The sequence below is a fragment of the Mustela nivalis genome, assembly GCF_964662115.1.
Source record: "Mustela nivalis genome assembly, chromosome: 8".
Classification (NCBI taxonomy): domain Eukaryota; kingdom Metazoa; phylum Chordata; class Mammalia; order Carnivora; family Mustelidae; genus Mustela; species Mustela nivalis.
In genome coordinates, this window is record NC_139027.1 from 18,571,231 (window position 1) to 18,590,867 (window position 19,637).

Below are 19,637 nucleotides of genomic sequence, written 5' to 3' on the forward strand. Positions count from 1 at the left end.
CTCCTTTATAGGCTTATGTGCCATACTTATTTGTTACACTTTTTTAACGGTTGCTCTGATATTTACAATACACATCACTAACTTAATAAAGTCCACTTCAAATATTCCTTTACCTAAAGTATAAGAGAATTACAATAGTCTACAGTCATGTCTCCTCTCTGGTCCCTTGTGCTGTTGTTGTCATACATCTTTCCTCTGGGTTATAAACCTCACAGTGCATTCTTCATATTTTTGCTTTAGATAGTCTTCAAAAGAGATTAAATGAGGAAAAAAGGACTTTCATATTTTCCCACATATTTACCATTTAGTGTCTCCTCGTTCCTTTGTACAGTCCAAATTTCTGTCCAGTACATTTTTCTTTTGATTGAAAATCTTTCATACTTTTTGTAGTACAGTTCTGCTAGTGATGAATTCTCTTTAGTTTGTCTATAAAAAAAAGCATTTCTTGGGGTGCCTGAGTGGCTCACTCAGTTGAGTGTCTGACTCTTGGTTTCAGCTCAGGTCATGATCTCATGGGTCATGAGACTGAGCCCCATATTTTTTTTAAGATTCTATTTATTTGCCAGAGAGAGAGAGAGAGTGCAAGCAAGCACAGGCAGACAGAGCAGCAGGCAGAGGCAGAGGGAGAAGCAGGCTTCCCGCCAAGCCAGGAGCCTGATGAGGGACTTGATCCCAGGACACTGGGTTCATGACCTGAGCCAAAGGCAGCTGCTTGACCAACTGAGTCACCCAGGCATCCCGAGACCAAACCCCATATTAGGCGCCATGCCCCGCAGGGAGTCTGCTTAAAGATGCTCTCTCCTTCGCCCTTCCCCGCAACTCGCACATGCTCTCTCATGTGCACACTCTCTAAAATAAATACATCTTTTAAAAAGTATTTAAAAAAAATATTAATCTCTACCCCCTCTGTGGGGCCTGAACTCATGACCCTGAGATCAAGAGTCACATGCTCTCCCAACTGAGTCGCCAGGCATGCCCCCCTCAAACGTATTTCACCTTCACTTTCTGAAGGATATTTTTGTTGGGTATAGAATTCTAGATTGACCATTTTTATCTTTCAGTTTTGTTGTCTTCTGCCTTAGAATAATTTCTGACCAGACATCTGCTATCATTCTTTTTCCTCTCTATATAACATGTCTTTTCATTTTCTTTCCAGTTTTCATTAGTTTCTCCTTATTACTAGTGTTAAGCATTTCGATTATGATGCACCTTGATGAGATTTTTAGATTTTTTTTTTTTTTAAGATTTATTTGTTTGAGAAAGAGAGGACGAGAGCACCAGCAGCAGGGAGAGGCAGTGGCAGACTCTCTGCTTAGCAGGGAACCCAATATGGGACTTGATCCCAGGACCCTGGGATCATGGCCCGAGCCAAAGGCGGCTGCTCAACCGACTGAGCCACCCTGGCGCCGATGTGATTCTCTTTAGTTTTGGTTTTTGTATCTACTTGAATTATGCTGTGCTTCTTAAAATATGGGTTTACAGCTTCAGACACAACTTCAAATATTTTTTCTGTCCTCCTTTCTGGGACTGCACTGCTCCCCACTGACTACAGATTGCAGTCAAGGTCGTCTTAAATGTCTGTTCAGGTCTTCCACTTCAGATCCAAAATTACCTTCTAGTTTTCTCCCTTACTATCTTACCCAATTCTCCAAAGGATCTCTGTTAATATATGTTTATCCTCTAGACCACTGCTCACTAAAAGTTGCCTCCATCTCTTAATACAGAGCTCACAGTGGAGTTTGCCCTTCATGGCCCAGCTCAGTACTGCCTCCTCCATGAGCATTCTCCCTCTCAAGATAGAAAGAAGTTGTATTCTTTGTACTCTCATAAGTCTTATGTGTCATAGCGGCACTCTGAGGGTTTCAGGACATCCTTTCAGTCAGTTTGGGGTGAGCCCCACCCTCATGCCCAGGAAAAGGAAAGGTGCTGGACCCAAATGTCTCTGTCTTGGGAGTAGAAGTAACGATTATATCAAAATGTGCCTATGAGAGACTTTCCTGAGGGAGAAGGTGAGCAACAGTATCTTACGAAGCAGTGACTCAGGCAGAAGCTCTCCTATTTCCAAAGGGAAAAATGAGCCACACTGCAGATTAAGTCAATTATTCTGAGCCAGAGGAACTACCCGTAGAGGTATTTACTGTCAGATCAGTTTCTCTCAATACAGCCTCTCAGGAGTTGGGGAGAAAACCACGCCAGCCTCTGACTTCCTTCTTATTCAGCCAGGGGAGCAGGGGCAGGCAATCCTGTCCCAGGAAACCACACAGCTCCTGGCTCCAGATCTCAGAGGAGAGAGCCCTGGCCCCAGGACAACAAACCTTTCCCAAGATTGGGAAAACAAAAGCAAGTTTAACCATGCAACCGAGAACAATTCCCCAGCAAAAATCTAAAACCTAAGGCCACCCCAGTTTTACACTGGAAGCTCTTTCAAGGTACAGAACTCCGGACCATCCCCTCCAAGTGTGCCCACCCTAGGTCACCCACCTTTCCTTGACCGCCACCTCCTGTTCACATCTTCTTCACACAACCACACACTCAATACCCTTCCACTTGAGTAAATTCCTCATAATACCCCACTAACCCTCATGTACCCTGTCACCCTATATCCCAATGCCCACCTACTCCTCCACCCCCAGCCCTCTGAGGCTCTCCCATCTCCACATAAGTTCCTGGAGGAGAACCACACAGGATACGCACAAACAGACCCTCCACCTCCTATTTACTGTACCTGTTACACGTCCCTGCCTCATCATATCAGTCCCTTCTTTGAGTGGATGGAAAAGAGCCAGCTTGAGAGCCAGGAGACTAGCGCTACCCAGAGGGGCCAGGACACCATCTCTCATGTGACCTTCAGGCAAGTGACCACCCCTCTAGGCCTCGGCATCTTCTCTCTGGAAACAGTAACCTCTCCAAGGCCGTCCCCACCTGGCAGAAGCAACATGCGAAGCAGGGGACAGAAAGCGGAAGGAACAAGGTCCTTTTAGCTGCAAATTTGTAAATTTGGGCTCAGCACAATTTGTAAATTCCACTCAAGCAAAATGCAGTTTAGCACCTCTCCCTGAGGATACATTTTCTGGTTTAACATGGTTACTGATAAACGCAAAGTAACACTTGCATGTGAGCAGGGCTTGGTGGTTCACAAAGGACTTGCACTCATAGTCTCCCACCCTCCTCGCCACAACCCAGCGGGCTGGTCCCCAGCATCTCAGCAAACCTGTGAGGCCAGCGCTGCTCTGAGAGCTTTACCTACGATCACTCACGCAGAGGCTTAACATGGGCGGCACAGCCCGGGCTGAGCAACTTGACCGAGACCGCAGAGCTGATGAATGGCAGACCCAGCCCTGGAACCCCAGCATCTGGCCTTGCATTTGGCTCTTACTCATCAGGGATTCGCCCCTCTAGCCTCCTCACTCAGGGAGAAGCCAACCAACCCCTGGAACATCAAAGGGCTTGCCTCAGATGCCAGTACCCAAAGAAGACCATTGTGGGAACGCAGCTCCCATTCCCTGATGAAACAGTGATGAAACAGGCAAAGCGTGAAGAATGTCAGCACAGGCAGGAAAGGTGGGTACTGTGGGGCCCCGACTCTCCACAGTGCCCTGGGTGGCCAGCTCCCAGCTCGGGTCCCCTCCATCTGCACAAAGTGCCACCCTCTCTCTCTTCTGCCCGGCAAGTTGATTTGTGCTGATGCGGGTGTCTCTAAGTGCCCCACTCGGGACCAGGGCTGCGGCAAGTGCTGGGACTCATGGAGCACCTCACCCGCGGCCAGGGTGCTGCCGTCCACCTCCCCAACCCCTCCAGCCACCCCCCCTCAGCCCGCTGGGCTGGGCCTGCACTTCCTGCTCCGTGGGAGTCCCCCATGCTGTCATAGGGAGGCATGGAGGCTGCAGGAGCAGCTCACCACACCAGCCCGGCTCTTCCTCGGCTTAAGGAGCAGCCACAGCTGCACACGAGAGACACAGCGTGGACCTCGGGTGGGAACCCCTGGCTGCTGCAGGCTGCAGGTATATGTCCCCACCTTGAGAGGGAAACCGGGTGACGGAGAGGAGGAGCGGGTGGGCATTAGCGAGGAGTTAGTTTCAGTGATTTGCATAAACGTATGAATAATCTCTCAATCCTAAATGTGCATATACTCAAACAAATACGCAAATTCATAGGAAGTTCTCTGGAAGTACACACACACAAAACACTTGGTAGCGGGGGCCTATGGAAAGGGGAGCAGGGGCAGGAAGTGTGTGTGGGGGGGTGGCTTTCGTTATTTATAACTATTTATAACTCCTGCCTGGGTCCAATCATTTCTTACATCAAGCACTTCACACAACACAGAAGAAAATCAATCTTTGTATCTATCGATTGATAAAAAGGGGCCCGATGTTACCAGTAGGCATCCTTGAGGGGTAACATGGGCAATATTTTCCTATACTATTTAGTCTATTCTGGGCTTTCCATAATGGGCGCATTTGTTACTTTTATATTAGACTGAACCATAAGCAATGCAATTACCTTTTTTTTTTTTTTTTTTTACAGATTGAAAGTGGCTGGATTTTGGTGATTTCAGATGATCCCACCTAATCATTCATGCATCAACATTCAACAAATATTTATGGAGGCACCACTCTGTGCCATGCTCATATTCAGACCATTTTTTGGGTTTTAAGTAAATAAAGCAAGCTGGGTGCCCCTTGTAGGCAGGACCCCAGATTACTCATTCCTGTAGCCCCAGCACCTTGCACAAACATGGATCCAGAGCCATAGGTGTTTGGCTGACCAAAAAGAAGAATGACTAGCTAGATGGACCACAGGTGGCCAGCAGCAGACGTGTGAATGAAATTACCCAGTCCAGGTAGTCAATATCACACACATCATCCCTGCAGGAAACAACAGCAAAGACGGGGATGGGTCCGACTCAGGTTAACTTGGAAGTCACACTCATCTTGGCTATTCTGGCGGGTCACGGGATCAGAGAAGCAACAGAGAAAGGAGACGGCACAGGGGCGTGCAGGCTACAGAATCATGGCCAGGGGTCGTGGGCAGCCCAGGTTAGCTAACACACCCTCCAGGCTTGAGCAGCAGTCCCCAGCTGCACGGTCCCTTGGAAGGGCTCCTCTGCCTACCCCCCACTCCCTTAAACAGCACAGCCAGGCAGGGGAACATTCCAACAGTCTCCGCCGAGCAGGCATCCAGCAGCAGTGGGTTTCTCTACATTACAGTAAATATTTGCGGAGACTATAATTCTTTCCTGAAGGTTTGATCCCTTAATTGTCCAAGAGCAGAGACCACCCTCGCCACCAAATGTTAAAGAAGAGCTGTAGAAGGATGTATGCCACTAGCACATGTGTCCTGCGACAAGGCAAGCCAGGCAGGCTCTTAGCAAGGCCGGGGGACGAGGTCTGTCAGACAGGAGCCGGCGCTCCCAGGCACCGCGTTTCGATTTGCAGGCAGAAGGTGCCCAGCATCCTGTAAGGTCCAAAACTCTCGTCACCTGAGGACTTGTTGGAAAGGTAAGGTGGCTTCAGCTGAGAAGACTGAGGGGAGCGAGGTGGCCAAATTCAAACACTGGAAGGGCTGCCGGACAGGAAGCAGGAGGCAGGTGCACATCTCTCTCGATATAAACTACAACTAGGAACAGACGCTAAGAGAGGGAAGGAAGGGGCGCAGAGAGAAAGGCCAGGAGTGCAGGACAGCCCCAAAGTCCTGTGAACCAATACGCCAGAGGAGGCAAGACCAGCTGTCCCTCTCAAACTTCCTGGCCTTTCGTAGCTGGCAGGATCATCTCTGGAACTCGCCTGCATTTCTGCTCCAACTTTTGGAGTGTTTCCCCAGAGGCAGTTGTGTTTAGTCCCAAACCTGGGTCTGTCCACTGTTTTTTTGGTATCATATTTACATAATTTAAATACAACCTAAATGGATAAAGTTTGAGTTTTTAAAGAAAAGTGAATATTTTGGAAAATTTTGAGTGAACAGCTAGAAGAAACTGCTGATAAATTAGAAGTAAGCAAGATACCAGCAAAAATTTGACCAAAAAAAGATCCTAAAAATCTAAAACTCTGGGACACCTGGGTGGCTCAGTCTGTTAAGCGTGTGCCTTCATCTCAGGTCATGATTCCAGGGTGCTGGGTCAGCAGGCACCTGCTTCTTCCTCTGCCTGACACTCCCCTGCTTCTGTACTCTCTCTGACAAAGTCTTAAGAAAAAAATACTCTAAAATTCTGTATCTGGATTATTTCCAACTGACCCTCAATCCTCTCTCTTAAGGAAACTGGAAGTTACAGATGACTTACCCTCGTTCTAAGGAACATTAGCTGGACGGAAAGGAAAGATCTTCCCCTCAACAAAAGACGAACAAGCGATGATACAGCTAAATGTATTCAATTAAAATAATGTTAAATACATATAAATGTATCTGCATACATACAATTTCTTTGTGATCTCTGGATTCTACTGACTTTTTAAAAAATTCTACCTCATTGCATTCTTCTTTACAATCGGCAAGTGTGTATTTTGAGGAGTGTTGACAAATACAAACAGCTATGGGACTCCATCCACAATCACGACCCAGAACATTTTTTTTCACTCCAGAATGTTCCATCAGGGTCCATCCAAGTCTGCGCCCTCACCCCACAAACAGTCCTGCTGAGGTAGTGTGTCTCCTACCGCACCATATTGAGGTCATCTGTTGACCCCCAGCCATCCAGCCTGGGCTTTTACTTCTGTCACATACAGTGGAATTTACTCTCTTGGTGGATAGTCTATGTGCTTTGGCACACAGTTGTGTGGCCACTATCACTGGAACTTTGCACACTCACTGGCCAGCGACCCACCCCTATTTCATCAGGCAAGAGCACTTTCACTACATTTGGATCTAGAAGACTTGAGATGAGCCTATACAGCATTTTCAGTGTGTGGTCCTGGGCATTCGTCTACCCCCATGCCCCTCTGCCCTCTTCTCTTCCAGAAACAAGAATATCAACTCAGAGTAGGTATGAGGACTAAAGACATTCAGCAGATTAAGAAGTACTCTAAAGATCTATGTAAATGTCCTTTAGAACTAGTTTGAACAGCGTCTTCAGACCAATTAGGCTGTTGGTAAAGAAAGGGAGCTCCCCCGCCCCAGAAAAAAAGGAAGCAAAGACTAGAGAATGGATTGGGACATCCACAGCCTGCGTGTTGGACCATAAGCCCCACAACTCTTTCCACCCCAAGTCCAGTGAGAAGTCTTGGGTGGTATATGTCACTAATACTGGTGGAGAGGAGCATAGCAAGGCCACCCAGGATCAGGCAGGATGTCCCCCAGCCCCCAGGGTCCCCTTTATTCCCAATAAAGAAACCAAGCACCACATGGCTCAAGTGATTTGACCCCGGGAGAATACATTTGATATGACTCCATCCGAATCTGTTCTGGAGACTTTCTTCACCCACACATGACCTACTCTTAATTCAGTCCTCTCCAAATAGGGAAAGATACTAAATGAAAGGCCAATGCTGTAAGGCAAATCCAAAAACAAAAACAAAAACCCCCGCATCAAAAGTACAGAATTTTAAAAAAAGTACAGAATTCTTTGTCCTCATGGGAAACCTCAGCTGAAAACACATTTCCTCTAACATTTACAAGGCAACAACAACAATGACAACAAAATGGCGGCCGAGCTCCCCTCCCCTCCCAGAAAGGGGGTTAAGTGTCCAGTGACCAACCAAGATGCCCTCTAGACATCTGGAACATGGAGCTGCTCTTCTCTCCCCTGGGACTGGCCCAAGCTGCTCGAAATTCCTCTCTATCAGAGCCAGGAACAAGGCCAGCCCCAGCCGGAGCAACAAGCATGGCTAGCACTGGCAGTGAACCAGCCCTGTGCTGGAAGGCCACGGACACTGGTCACAGAGATAGATGCTGGACAGACAGATTAAATGATGTACCGAAGAGCTCACAGCTGGTAAGCTGGGGAACCAGGAGGTACTCAGAGTCAAAGGTGGGAAGCCAGTTGCCTTTACAGATTCCCAAAGCAGCAAGCTCATGGGCAGGCCAGGCTCCCAAGGCCCCTGTACCAGTTTATAACTGTAGAGGTCAGCTGGAGACCAGAGGCTACAGAAAGGAGAGGAAACGCTCCCTAAAATGGCCAGGCTACACTCGATCCTTCCTGAAATAAAGAGGCAGGGTCCCAGATTTGTTCCCAGAGGTGGGCAGTATAATTTACCATCCCAATTTTTGGGGTGGGGGGAGGGTAGTGTTTTCCAGAGTGCTCATGAAGGATCAACTACAATCACATGTAGGAGTTCAGGAAAAGAGCTGAAGAGGGCATCGTGCCCCTTTGCCAGCCATCAGAGGGAGGCTGTGTCTAATGGCGTCGTCCAATACTGGGAAACAGGCCGTAAGGATAGCAGGAGCAGAAGGAACAGCTCCCAGCCCCAGCCTGAGAGGATGACCCGCCCTCAGCAGTGCTGGATGCCCTGTGCTCAGATTCCCCTTCAGGAAATTATGGATTTGGTTTTTTAGGAATTGGCAGTCAATTTGTACGAAAAAACAGACATACATAGTATTCTCCTCCTCGGGAGGATGGCAAGGTCCATCTATCATCATCACGCTGGTGAGTAAGCCTTGGGCTGATCAGTCAGTCTCTTCAGAATCTGGCCAGTGGGGATCAGTTACCCAGGGCCCAGTCCCACTGAGTGGGAAACAGCCTTCCAGAAGCAGTCCAGAAGCTCATCTAGAGCCAAGCAGAGAAATGGGAGAGGCAGCTGCCTGGCCTTATGCTGCCAGATCTCACTTAGCTGGGCCCAAGTTACACTGCATAGGGAGCAGTCTTGAAAGGACATGGGAACAAGAAACCACAACCATGGAAATCTTGTAAAGGTTCAAATCCAGTTGCTTACTTTGGGGTTTTGAATGGGGGTAAAGGGTGGGGTGGAAATTTTTCTTAAACATGTCATTTTTGGTTTTGTTTACAATAAAGAAAGTGTTCTTGAAGAGAGGAGAGGGAAAAAGAAAAGCCTATGTTATTAATCAAAGGAAATTTATTCACAACCACAAAGAGGAATTTTGCTGGAAGAAATGGCTAAAAACCTAAACAGAGAAAGGAAGACGCGTCAGACAGAAAATGGCCAGGAGGGAGCTCAAATAGTCCAACTTTATACCTAAAGGAACTAAAAGAAGAACAAAGCCCAAAGTGAGTAGAAGAAGAAAATCATGAAGATCAGAACAGAAATAAATGACAGAGATTGAAAAACAAAAATCAATGAAACTCAAAAAACTGGTTCTTTGAAAAGTTTAACAAAATTTATATACCCTTAGCCAGACTCTTCAAGGAAAAAAGAGAAAGGACCCAAATAAAATCAGAAACAAAAGTCATAAATGATTCCACAGAAAGAGAAAGGATTGTAAGAGAACACCCGGGGAAAATTATACGCCAACAAATTGGCCAACCTAGAAGAAATGGATAAATTCCTAGAAATATACAGCCTTCCAAAACTAAATCAGGAAAAAAAAGAAAACCTGAACAGATTGCTAGTAACAAAATTGAATCAATAATCAGAAAACGACCAAAAAATAAAAATCCAGGACCAGATGGATTCACAGGAGAATTCTACTGAACATTTTAAGAAGAGCAAGTACCTACTTTCCTTAAACTATTCCAAAAAAGTAGAAAAGGAATGAAAGCTTCTAAATATATTCTTATTCTATGAGGCCAGCATTACCCTGATGCCAAAACCAGCCAAAGACACAACAAGGAAAGAACTACAGGCCATTATCCCTGATGAGCATAGATGCAAAAATCCTTAACAAAATATGAGCAAACCACATTCAACCATACACGGAAAAGATCATCTTTCACAATCAAGTGAAATTTATTCTAGAGATCCAAGGATGGCTCAATATTTGCAAATCAATCAACACAATATACCACATCAACAAAATGAAGGATAAAAATCATATAATCATTTCAATAGATGCAGAAAAAATATTTGACAAAATTCAACAACTGTTCACAATACTCTCAGAGTGGGTTCAGAGGGAACATACGTCAAGGTAATAAATGCCATACATGAAGAATGCATAGCTAACACGCTACTCAATAGTGAAAAACTGAGACCTTTTCTTCTACAATCAGGAACACCACAAAGATGTCTACTCTTGCCACATTTATTCGACATAGTACCAGAAGTCCTAGCCATCACAATCAAACAAGAAAAAGAAATGAGGCATCCATATTGGTAAGCAAGAAAAATTATAGAGGACACAAAACAATACATAACCAGGGACCTCGGCAGGAAGCGGGGAGGGGCATGGATGCTCTGTGCTGGGGACTCCTCCTCTGACTATTCCCTAGAGCTAGGTCCTAGGCCCTCTTCTCTCTTGATTCTACACACTTTTCTTGGACAAAACTCACCCTCTCCATGGAGATGGGTGCCATTTAAATGCTGATGATTCCCAAATCTGGAACTCTAAATGTCTCTAAGCTCCAGATCTTGAATATAGGGCCTAGTGTTCAATAATTACCCACTGAATAAGCTGATAATTCTACGTGGATGTCCCATGGGCACCTCAAACTGAACTCATCTTCTTTAGCCTGTTTCCATATTGCTGGATGGCCCCCATGGCATCATGCCCGTATGACCTCAACAGTCTTGTAATCAATCTTGGCCTCACCCAAGTCTACCAAAATGACTCTTCAGAATGTAAATCAGACTCCATCTGCCCCTACTTAAATTCCTTTGATGGACCTCACCACTGTAGGAACAAAGCCCAAATCTGACTTCTCTACACCTTGTCTCTCCAGCTCCTGTAACCCACTTATGTTCCTGTCACATAATGATGCTCACCAGTCCCAATCAAGAGCAAAACTCCTATGACTCTGCCTGGAAAGCCCCATTCCCATTATTCCCCCTGGAAAACTCCTACTCATCCTTCAAAACCCAGATCAATGGCCAGCTCCTTAGAAGCCTTCTTTTTGCCTAGGTAGGTCCTCACTAACAGGACTTGTACCAAGAGGGAAGTTTCTAGAGGGAAGGAGCTTCTAAAGGGAAGGAGCCAAGTTTTCCTCTCCGTACACTCTCACTAGATCACTGCTTGCAGTCCTGATGAAATATTTGAGAGGTGGTGGAAGGAATGAAGTTTCTCCTTAAACTACAGGAATAAGCAGAGGAGGTGAGATGGTAAGAGGTCTAACTCGGCTTAGCCATTCTTCTGTATGATCTCATACAAATCACATTTTTGTCCAAAGAGGAGATTAGAATTAAGCCAACAGGATCTAGGACTCATTTTGGGGGCTCCTAAGAACCCTCCTTTGTTGCTGCTTTTCTCCTCAAACAAGCAGCAAGGGAGTGTGAATCAGCACCCCCTGAAAGGTAATATAAATCTTGCTTTTAAAAATTCTCAAATCACTTGGATTAGCACTAAAACATTCCCATCTTGGATCGAACCAAAAATTTATCAAACTCTTCACGAGATGATAAGGAAGGAAACAAATGTAAAAGCGAAGCAGGAATGTATGTATTCAACATTTACAGAGTGACAGTCACAACCGAGGCACCACAAAGAGCTGAAAAGGAATTCAATCATTCTTAATATCTCCTTGAAATAAATGACAACCTGCTAAGACAGACGAATCCAACATGTTTCTGAAGCACGTACCTGAGCAAACTCCCACCTTCTGGGAAAGGAAGACAAACATCAGAGCCAGGCTGCCAAAGCATGGACCAGGGCTGAAGGCAGGGACAGCTTCCCCAGGAACTGGCACAGAGCCCTGGACAGAGCGGGTCTGCATGTTTGACTAGAGAACGAAGTCTTCTCAAAAACATAAGGCAAGCCATAGCCCATGCAGATGAACTATGAGCCACTGTCTCTCTATGTGCAATGCAGTTTCTGGAACTTTCTGAAAATCTTAGAAATGATGAATTTCACAGAGAAGCAATGCCTTAAAGTTCTATACACCCTGCCTGGATCACATCTCTAACTCTGGAAGCAACCTATGGTCACATGGTATTTTTTTTTACCCCCCCCCCCCGCCCAGACTCATGGATTTCTTTCATCCCTTCTCCCAGCACACCCCCTGTGCCCCCCTGGTTTGTGGGCAGCCTCAGAAGATGCCTGGCCTCTATCCCTTCCCTCCCGAAATAAACATGCCACTCTCACATCAAGGGGTAGAATCCGTTTCCCCTTATCTTGCATCCGGCTTAGCTTTGTGACCTGCTTTGACCACGATGACCAGTCTAGCCTCTAAAACATTCTAGTAGCTTCCATGTTCTCTCAGGGACCACCACACCTGTGAGGAAGCCCTAGTGGAACACACAGAGAAGTCACCTGAGGGAGCTCTGAGGCTCCGGACACGCAAGGCTTCCTAGAGCATTCCAGGACAGCATTCTCCTGGATGCCAAAGGCTGAGGGCCAGAGTCAAGACAGTGACCCCAGTCGGTGCCTCGGAAACAGAAAACTGCCCTGCTGAGCACAGCCGACCCAGGGACTCATGAGACAGTAGGCTCTCGTGTTGAGACTATCACAGAAAGGGTAAGTGAAACACACAGTCCGTGAGCACATATGTGTGCGGGAAGGCCACGGAGAAAAGGGCCGCCCCGCACTGAATTTCCTAGAGAACCAAAATATTCAAACAAGTCTTTACCCAATTCTGACCCAAAAATGTTTTCAGAGAGCAATACCGCGCCCCATCTTACACGAGATGTAATTCAGCGTTTTCCGGATGAGCGAGTCAGCCTGGCACACATCAGTTAGACACGGTCCCGGAGCACAGCAAAGGCTCCAGCAGCCACAGAAGTGCGCAGGCTCTTGGCTGCAACCCCCATTAGCCCCCCAGACCACAGTGCTCTTGACCCATGGTGCCATGCCTGCCCCCAGAAACACCTCCTCCTCCATGTAGCTCCTTGGAAGGATTGTGAGTTAAGGAACCAAGAATCCTATCCCGACTGGAACAGGGCTGAGGATAGCTAATCCAAGGGGTTCTTTTAGGACTGCAGAAGACAAGGAACGCTGTAATCCCACCGACCTGAGTTTGAATCCTGCTCCGCCACCGGCTAGCTATATGGCCTTGGACAAGTCACGTCACTCGTCATGCATTTTGGTTTCCCTGTCTGTAAAATGAAAATGATATCCACCTCCTGCTGGGAGCTCCTCGACAGAAACCCAGGTGGAGCTCAGTAAATGAGGGCACCTGTGTATACTCCGCGTCCATAGGCCTGGCCCTGAACGTGGGCGTGAGCCCTGAGCACACACATCCAAGTGTCGGTCTGGATGACACCCACGGACGCCTACCCCCAAGAGTGCATATCAAGAAAGGACAGGGGAGGGAGGTTGGCGGGGAAGGTCCGAATATTTATGCAGGCTTGGAGCACCCTAGTGGGATTTACTGACCAAGAAACTGCAGGATGAGCGTCACCTTGGAGTCCCGGCAAGTCCATCTCAAGGGGCTTTCAGGCAGGCTGTGAGGCAGAGCAAGCCTGGGTGTGCGTGTATGTGTACACACATATGGATGGACGTACAACATGTACCTGCCCACAAGGCGGGCCTGGCGGGGGGCAAAGGGAGACCGCAGCACGGACACTGGTGTCTAATCTAGCCTGCTGCTACCCAGCTACCCACCAGCGGCCCAGCCCCGGGCTCTGGTTTCCTCTCCAGGGAAGCCCACTAAGGATAAAGCACAGATTTAAAATAAACACGAGGGATTGGACACTCACGGCTAAAGCTCTGAGAGGCAATGCAGCCAGCAAAAGGCAGGGCCCACCGCACATACAGGACAAGGACATACTGGAAAAGCTGTTTCCACATAAAGAAGGACCCAAAGAGGCCACAGAGAAATGCAACCCAGGACAGGACTGAGGGGGTGACGTGCTGCAAAGGTGTTTATGTGTTCGTTAATTGACTGTTCTTCCACAGTTGGATTTCTATACCTCCCCGTCCCCTTCGAGGCCTTTCCTTATTATTCAGATGCCTAAAACCTGCCCACCTGCACACTCTGAGGGGTGGGGGCAGTGGATGGCCGTTTCTGTCCCGCTCTGGGATGGTGGCAGAGCTGATCCAGGGTTGGCCTTGCTGCCTGACCCCACATTTCCTGCACCCATCTCTTACCTTGATGCCTCTGGTGGTTCAGGCCATATTGAGAGAAAGAGGCCTTCAGGGAAGCCCCGGGATCCATCCTGCCCACCCCCTGCACCCACTTTCTCACTCCCCAGTGACCCTCCCCAGTTACCCGGCCCCTCCATCCCTCAACCTCCCTGGGCGTCGGTTTCCTCATCAGTCAAATGGAGCTGGTAACAATCCAGGATTGAATGGGAAGATGTGCATAGAACCCTAAACTCCAGCCCGCCAATGAAGGCATCTGGAAGCATCAGCCCTTCCACAACACCCCTACTGTAGCTGCCTCCAGCCCCTTGGAGCCGAACATTCCTTCACAGGGTGAACGGTGAACGGTCTAGGTCATGGTATGGGTGGCGGGAATTACACACCCACGGCTCTGTCATGTTCTAATTTGTAAGGAAAGGTCTTAACAGGCTATTAATTCCAAGAGGAAATTTTGCTTCCAAATAACCTTTCTGCTATGAAATAAAGCAACAAGTGATTTTGTAAATGTTGTTCCCTGTCCCCTAACCTGTCACAGACTCTTTGCTCTAACACCCCCATCAGATGCTAATAGGTCCTGAATGCATCAAGGTCTCAGGAATGATCGCTGGTCTCAGGAATGCCCCCCATCACCGTGGCTGTATTTTCTGCCCTTCCCCCTCCCCATCTTCACCCACTGGCTGCTGCCTGGTCCTGCCCTTGACCCCCTCCTGCTCCAACACATCACGTGGGGTGGTGCAGGGCAGCAGAAGGCAAGTTGTGCCATAAGAGACCTAGTGGTGCCAGGACTGAGGCCAGGAAAGGGATGTAGGGAAACCCTGCCAGCCACAGCTCAGGCTCCCCTCCACCCCAGTGCCTGACTGTGATTATCGGATTCCTGTTAGTCGCAACCCTGCAGGTTAAGGCCCATCCCTCTTGCCCAGTAATATTACTTCACAAATAAAGTCCCAGCAACACCCCACCCGACAGCCAGATTTCACCTGCTCTTCCTATCGGAACCCCAACCTGCTTGCCTCCCATGAGAAGAGCCAGGGGCCGGCTGCATGACTTGCCTGGGACATGTGGGCTACTGTGAGGACCCCCCCACCATCCCTCTGTCGATCCCCAGCCCCCATGAGAGCAGAGCATGGGTTTGAGAGATTAAAGGGTGCAGAGAAGGCAGAAGCAACAGAAGCATTCTCAAAGCCCCCAAATCCAGGGTCTGCTTCTAACCATGAAACTTAGTTCACACTCCCCCGCCCCACAGGCCCAGAAGGGAATTCCTGGCCAGAACCAACAGGTGATGGGCAAAGAAAAAGAAGACGGGAGGCTGCAGGTAAGAGACAGAAAAGCAAGGAGGGGCAGGAGGTCTGGAGTGCGCGCCTGGTGCCCCAGCCTCACATCCCTGCCCCGCAGCCCCTGGGCCAACCTACCCTTGATGGTTCTCCCATCCCAGGAGGTAAGCTGGGCCCACCAGGGCCGCCGGCAGGTGAGTGTCGCTTCACTCCACAGCTGGAGGACAGCTGGATGCAGTGTCCTCACAACACACACACACACACACACCTGGGCTGTTTCCACCCCATCCAGAAATACTGAAGGCGGCGATTCTGTGACTTAAGGAAAACTTTGGCGAGTGAGCCTGGGAACCCAGGCACCTTTTAAAAAGTCACAGGAGTTCCAAACAAGTGACTCAAACTTCTGGAACACAGCCTACTGAAAGCCGGGGCCTCTTGCATTCTATCTCAGGCTCCCAAATGGACCTCGAGAGCCACCTCCTCCTTCCCCACCAATCCCCCAAAGCCACAAGGAGGGCCCTGCCTCCACGTCAAGGCCATGCTCTCCTGGGATGCTAACGTGGTTATCTTCTATTTACTTATTTCTTTTCCTGTTTCTTAATCTTTTCGGGTTTTTGTCTCTCCTCTTAATAGTGCCCAAAGGATACCAGCAATCCTGGGTTTAGCATCTGAGGCTCCAAAGGATGGAATTTTTGCTTTGCTTCCTTAACGGACAGTGAAGCACGTGGGAGCCTCATGGTTCAGGGGCTCCAGAGAGAGGAAAATGCCCGCAGCAGCTAGGAACGGTTCAGAGTCAGATCACAGACCCCAAATGCTGCCATGTCCACCTGCCTGTCTGCCCCAGTCCGTGCTTCCTACTGATTCCAAGCAGCAGGGCTCCCACCATTCTTCCCCAGACAGCTCCCAGCAGGGCCCTTGACTGGCAGAAGCACAGGCTGAAGTCGACCGACCCAGAAGTTGAGACAGCGACGGCAGACCCAGGTCGTCACTTTACGTGAACGGGGTGTTCGGAGAAAAACAAAGGACCTGTTGCTGTACCCACAGGGTTCAGATGCTGCCCCAGCCCAGGACTAGGCTTCTGCAGAATGAGAGCACAGAGCTTCCCGAATGAGCACAGTGTGTGAGCCAGAATGGAGGAACATGAAGAATTTGGGTCCAAGAACCCAGAAAAAGTCAAAACTGCAAACTTGTGTTTTCCCTCTAACCGAGGGGGAGGCGATGGGACAAGCCCCACAGGGTTCTTGCATCAACGCCCCACAGTCCCACGGGGCCCCTGGAGACTCAGCCCTCAAGTGCAAAAGACCAGGATGATGGCTTTGGCCGAGATGCAGCCAGCATCACAATAAAGTAGGAAGATCACTGAAACTGGAAGTGAGAAATGGACGCTCCGGGCACATGACTACTGTACCGACCGAAGGGCCTTAGGCAGGTCACTTCCCATCTCGTGCATAAAGGAGGTAGCAGGATGATGGAATTTATTAAGCCCCCCCCCCAGACTCCTCCCAATGGGTTACCAGATAAACACGGAGGCTGAGAATGGCATCTCCCAGTCTCTACAGCCCCGCAGCACCTCCAGGCTCTTGGGTCCTGGGCAGAGCACCGGCCTCTTAATTAAGCTGAGGCCAAAATTCCACCCCTTCCAGCAAAACACGTCCTCAAAGAACTAGCAGACCTTTCACCGCTGTGGCCAGCACGACTGTCCCTGTTTGTGTCCCCACACCACACCTCACGTCATCTAAGTAATCCCCACACCCTGAGCTCCCTGAGGCACAAGCAGGATCTAGGGCCATCACACCTTCAGGTCTCCTAGTATGTCTTCACCCACATTCCCTCTGATCTTGGAAATGAGCACTAGGACAGACAGACAGCCCCCACTTGACAGAGAATCACTGCATCTGCACGAGTTAGACAGCTGCTGAAGCTAACCCGTGACAGGCTAGAGATCAGAAGCCAAGGGAGCTCCTTTCCCCACAAGAGGTCTTTCTGGAGGGATCAAGGGCAGGGACTGGCTGGGACATGGCTGATAACTACCGCCCCAGGACCAGGCCTCATAGGCCTTCCTGCCACCCACTTAGGCAGGACACCAGTGAAATAGTGGCCCTGAGGCCCAATGTCCGGACATCCTCCACTCCCTCAGGCCCAGCACAGAAAGCTCTAGCGCTAAGCCCAGGGGCTGCGGGAGAGACGGTCTTCCTGCACAAGCAGCTGAGATCCCCAGAAGCACATACCCACCCCAACGCATGTTGACTCGAAGGCCAAGAAAACAGTGCCATCCCACCCCGGAAACTGTGGCCACCCTGGATGAGAGCTGGCGGGAAGGGAAGCCCCAGGGCGGGACCCGAGGCAGGACTCACCTCCCTCAGCAAGTGCGTGCCCTTCAGGCCATCCTGCTGCTGCTGGGCCACGGTGACCCCCAAGACGAGTGTGTGCACGACACAGGAGACCACGGAGATGATGACGATGGGGCTGAGGCTGAGCGGCAGCGTGATGAAGAAGGAGAATACGAAGAAGGCCTGCCAGCCCACGGTGTCGCTGGCCGCATGGGCTCCCGAAAAGTTCAGGCCCAGGTAGGAGAAAATCTGCGTGGTGATCAGCAGCCACAGCACGTAGGGCACCACTTTCCGGGTGACCCGGTCCGGAAGCAGCCCCTTTTTGCAGAGCACGAAGAGTAGGAGGTCCAACAGCAGTCCCATGGCGGCCACGAGGAGGGGAGCCAGCTTGTCGCTGGAGAAGACCACAGCGCACATCACCACCACGTAGCAGTCAAAGAGGGCCGCGAACACCACCAGCACCAGCAGGGTCTCGTGGCGCTGCCGTTTGAAGTAGGTCTGATACAAGTTCTCCAAGGACTCGGGCACGAAGGTCAGCCGCATGAACCGAGGCAGGCAGAGGCATGATCCCGAGTTCCGGACCGAGATTTCGTGGGTCCGGCCCACCCCGCGGTCAGGGTCAGAGGGCAGGCTGACCGAGTACTCCGCGGAGTACTCGGCCGAGTACTCAGGCTCGGAGAAGCCCTGGTTCCTCGGCATCCTGGCTGCGGGCTGCTTCTACTGGCCCAGGAGAAAGGGACCGGGAACGGCGGGAGGGCTCCGGACTGGGCCACCTACCAGGGCTCTCGGAGAGCTGGGGCAAACAGAGGGCCAGCCACCTCCCGCAGCAACGCACCGCAGACCTCCAGGGCACAGGTAGCGCGGGTCATCTGGAACTTAGAAGGACATGGCTAAGTAGAAACACCTCTGCTTTCCTGCCTGGGGTTCCGCACGACCCACCCTACCCCTCCTGAGAGGATCGCTGCGCACGACGCTCCAGGACCAGGGCCTTCTCCAGCCACCCCCACACTCAGGCCACCGCCCGGCCACACACACACACACACACACACACACACACACACACTCACTCCTGTCCTCGTGGAACAGCTTCTTGTCCCCGGCTGGCCAAAAGGCCTGGCCACCTCTCCACCCCTCACACTCCGGGTCCGTCTCTATGTCATCTCTGCTCCCTCAGTGCCTCACTTCCTCACCTAAAACGCCGCCAGGCCCAAGCCTTAGAAGCGGGAGATAAAACGTGCCCGAGAGCAGCTGGAACCATCCTCGGGATTCCCGAATCTTCCTTCTGTTTACTTCCTTTTCCCACCCGACCCCTGGAGGCCCCGAGCTCTCCACCTCGGGGCACTACCTGCCCTCCGGAAGGCTGGCCTGCCCCTGCGTTTACCTGTGCGGGAACTCGGGAGCCGCGTGCTTCGGCCGGTCCCTGCGCGGGCTGCGGGGCTGGGTCACGCGTGTGGCGGGCGGGGACAGGAGGGCTCAGGACGCCCGGGGACCGCGCCGCCCCGCCAGCGCCCGGGTCCCCGGTCCCCGGCCGGAGCGCGAGCACCCCCCAACCCCCGCCGTCAGGCCCGGGATCCGGCAGGGGGAGGCGCAGGGCTGCCCCTCAGCATCCGCGGGCGCCCGGCGGCAGGAGGAAGGAGGCGGCGGGGGCTGGGAAACCGGGGGGCGCCCGCCCCTGGGGCTGCGGCTCGCGGCGCGGTCGGACCCCTCCCTCTCGCCCCCGCGCTGGCGGCGGTGGCGGCGGCGCGGCTAGGGGCGCGCCCCGGGCCCTCCCGGGCGGGAGCGCGGGCCGAGGCCGGGGCAGCCCGCCAGCATCCTCCGGGCCGCCCGCGCGCCGAGCCGAGCCAGCCGAGTCCGGGCGCGGCGCGCTGCACTGTGAGTCCCCGCGCGGCGCCGGCGGCTCCCGGGCCACGCGCGCTCCAGGCCCCGGGAGGCGGGCGGCGCCCCTCCCTCCCCGCAGTCGCCGCCCTCTCGGCGAGCG

At 50.9% G+C, this 19,637-nt stretch overlaps 1 protein-coding gene across 3 annotated transcripts in view; it reads right to left on the reverse strand.

Moving 5' to 3' along the window:
• The window catches only part of ADCY3 (adenylate cyclase 3), a gene marked incomplete at its 3' end in the record, with an annotated part of 77,857 nt that extends 58,699 nt beyond the window's left edge, over positions 1–19,158 (reverse strand). For 2 of the 3 annotated variants that reach the window (XM_082745041.1, XM_082745040.1), the window contains exons 1-2: positions 19,041–19,158; positions 17,684–18,534 (exon numbers count right to left, since the gene is read on the reverse strand). In XM_082745041.1, coding sequence (XP_082601167.1) covers positions 17,684–18,358 — 675 coding nt within the window. In that variant the 5' untranslated portion in view covers positions 18,359–18,534; positions 19,041–19,158. Of the gene's footprint in view, positions 1–15,467; positions 15,619–17,683; positions 18,535–19,040 lie in introns of those variants that run through there. The other variant, XM_082745042.1, reaches the window with a different exon arrangement.
• Positions 19,159–19,637: the final 479 nt, after the last annotated feature.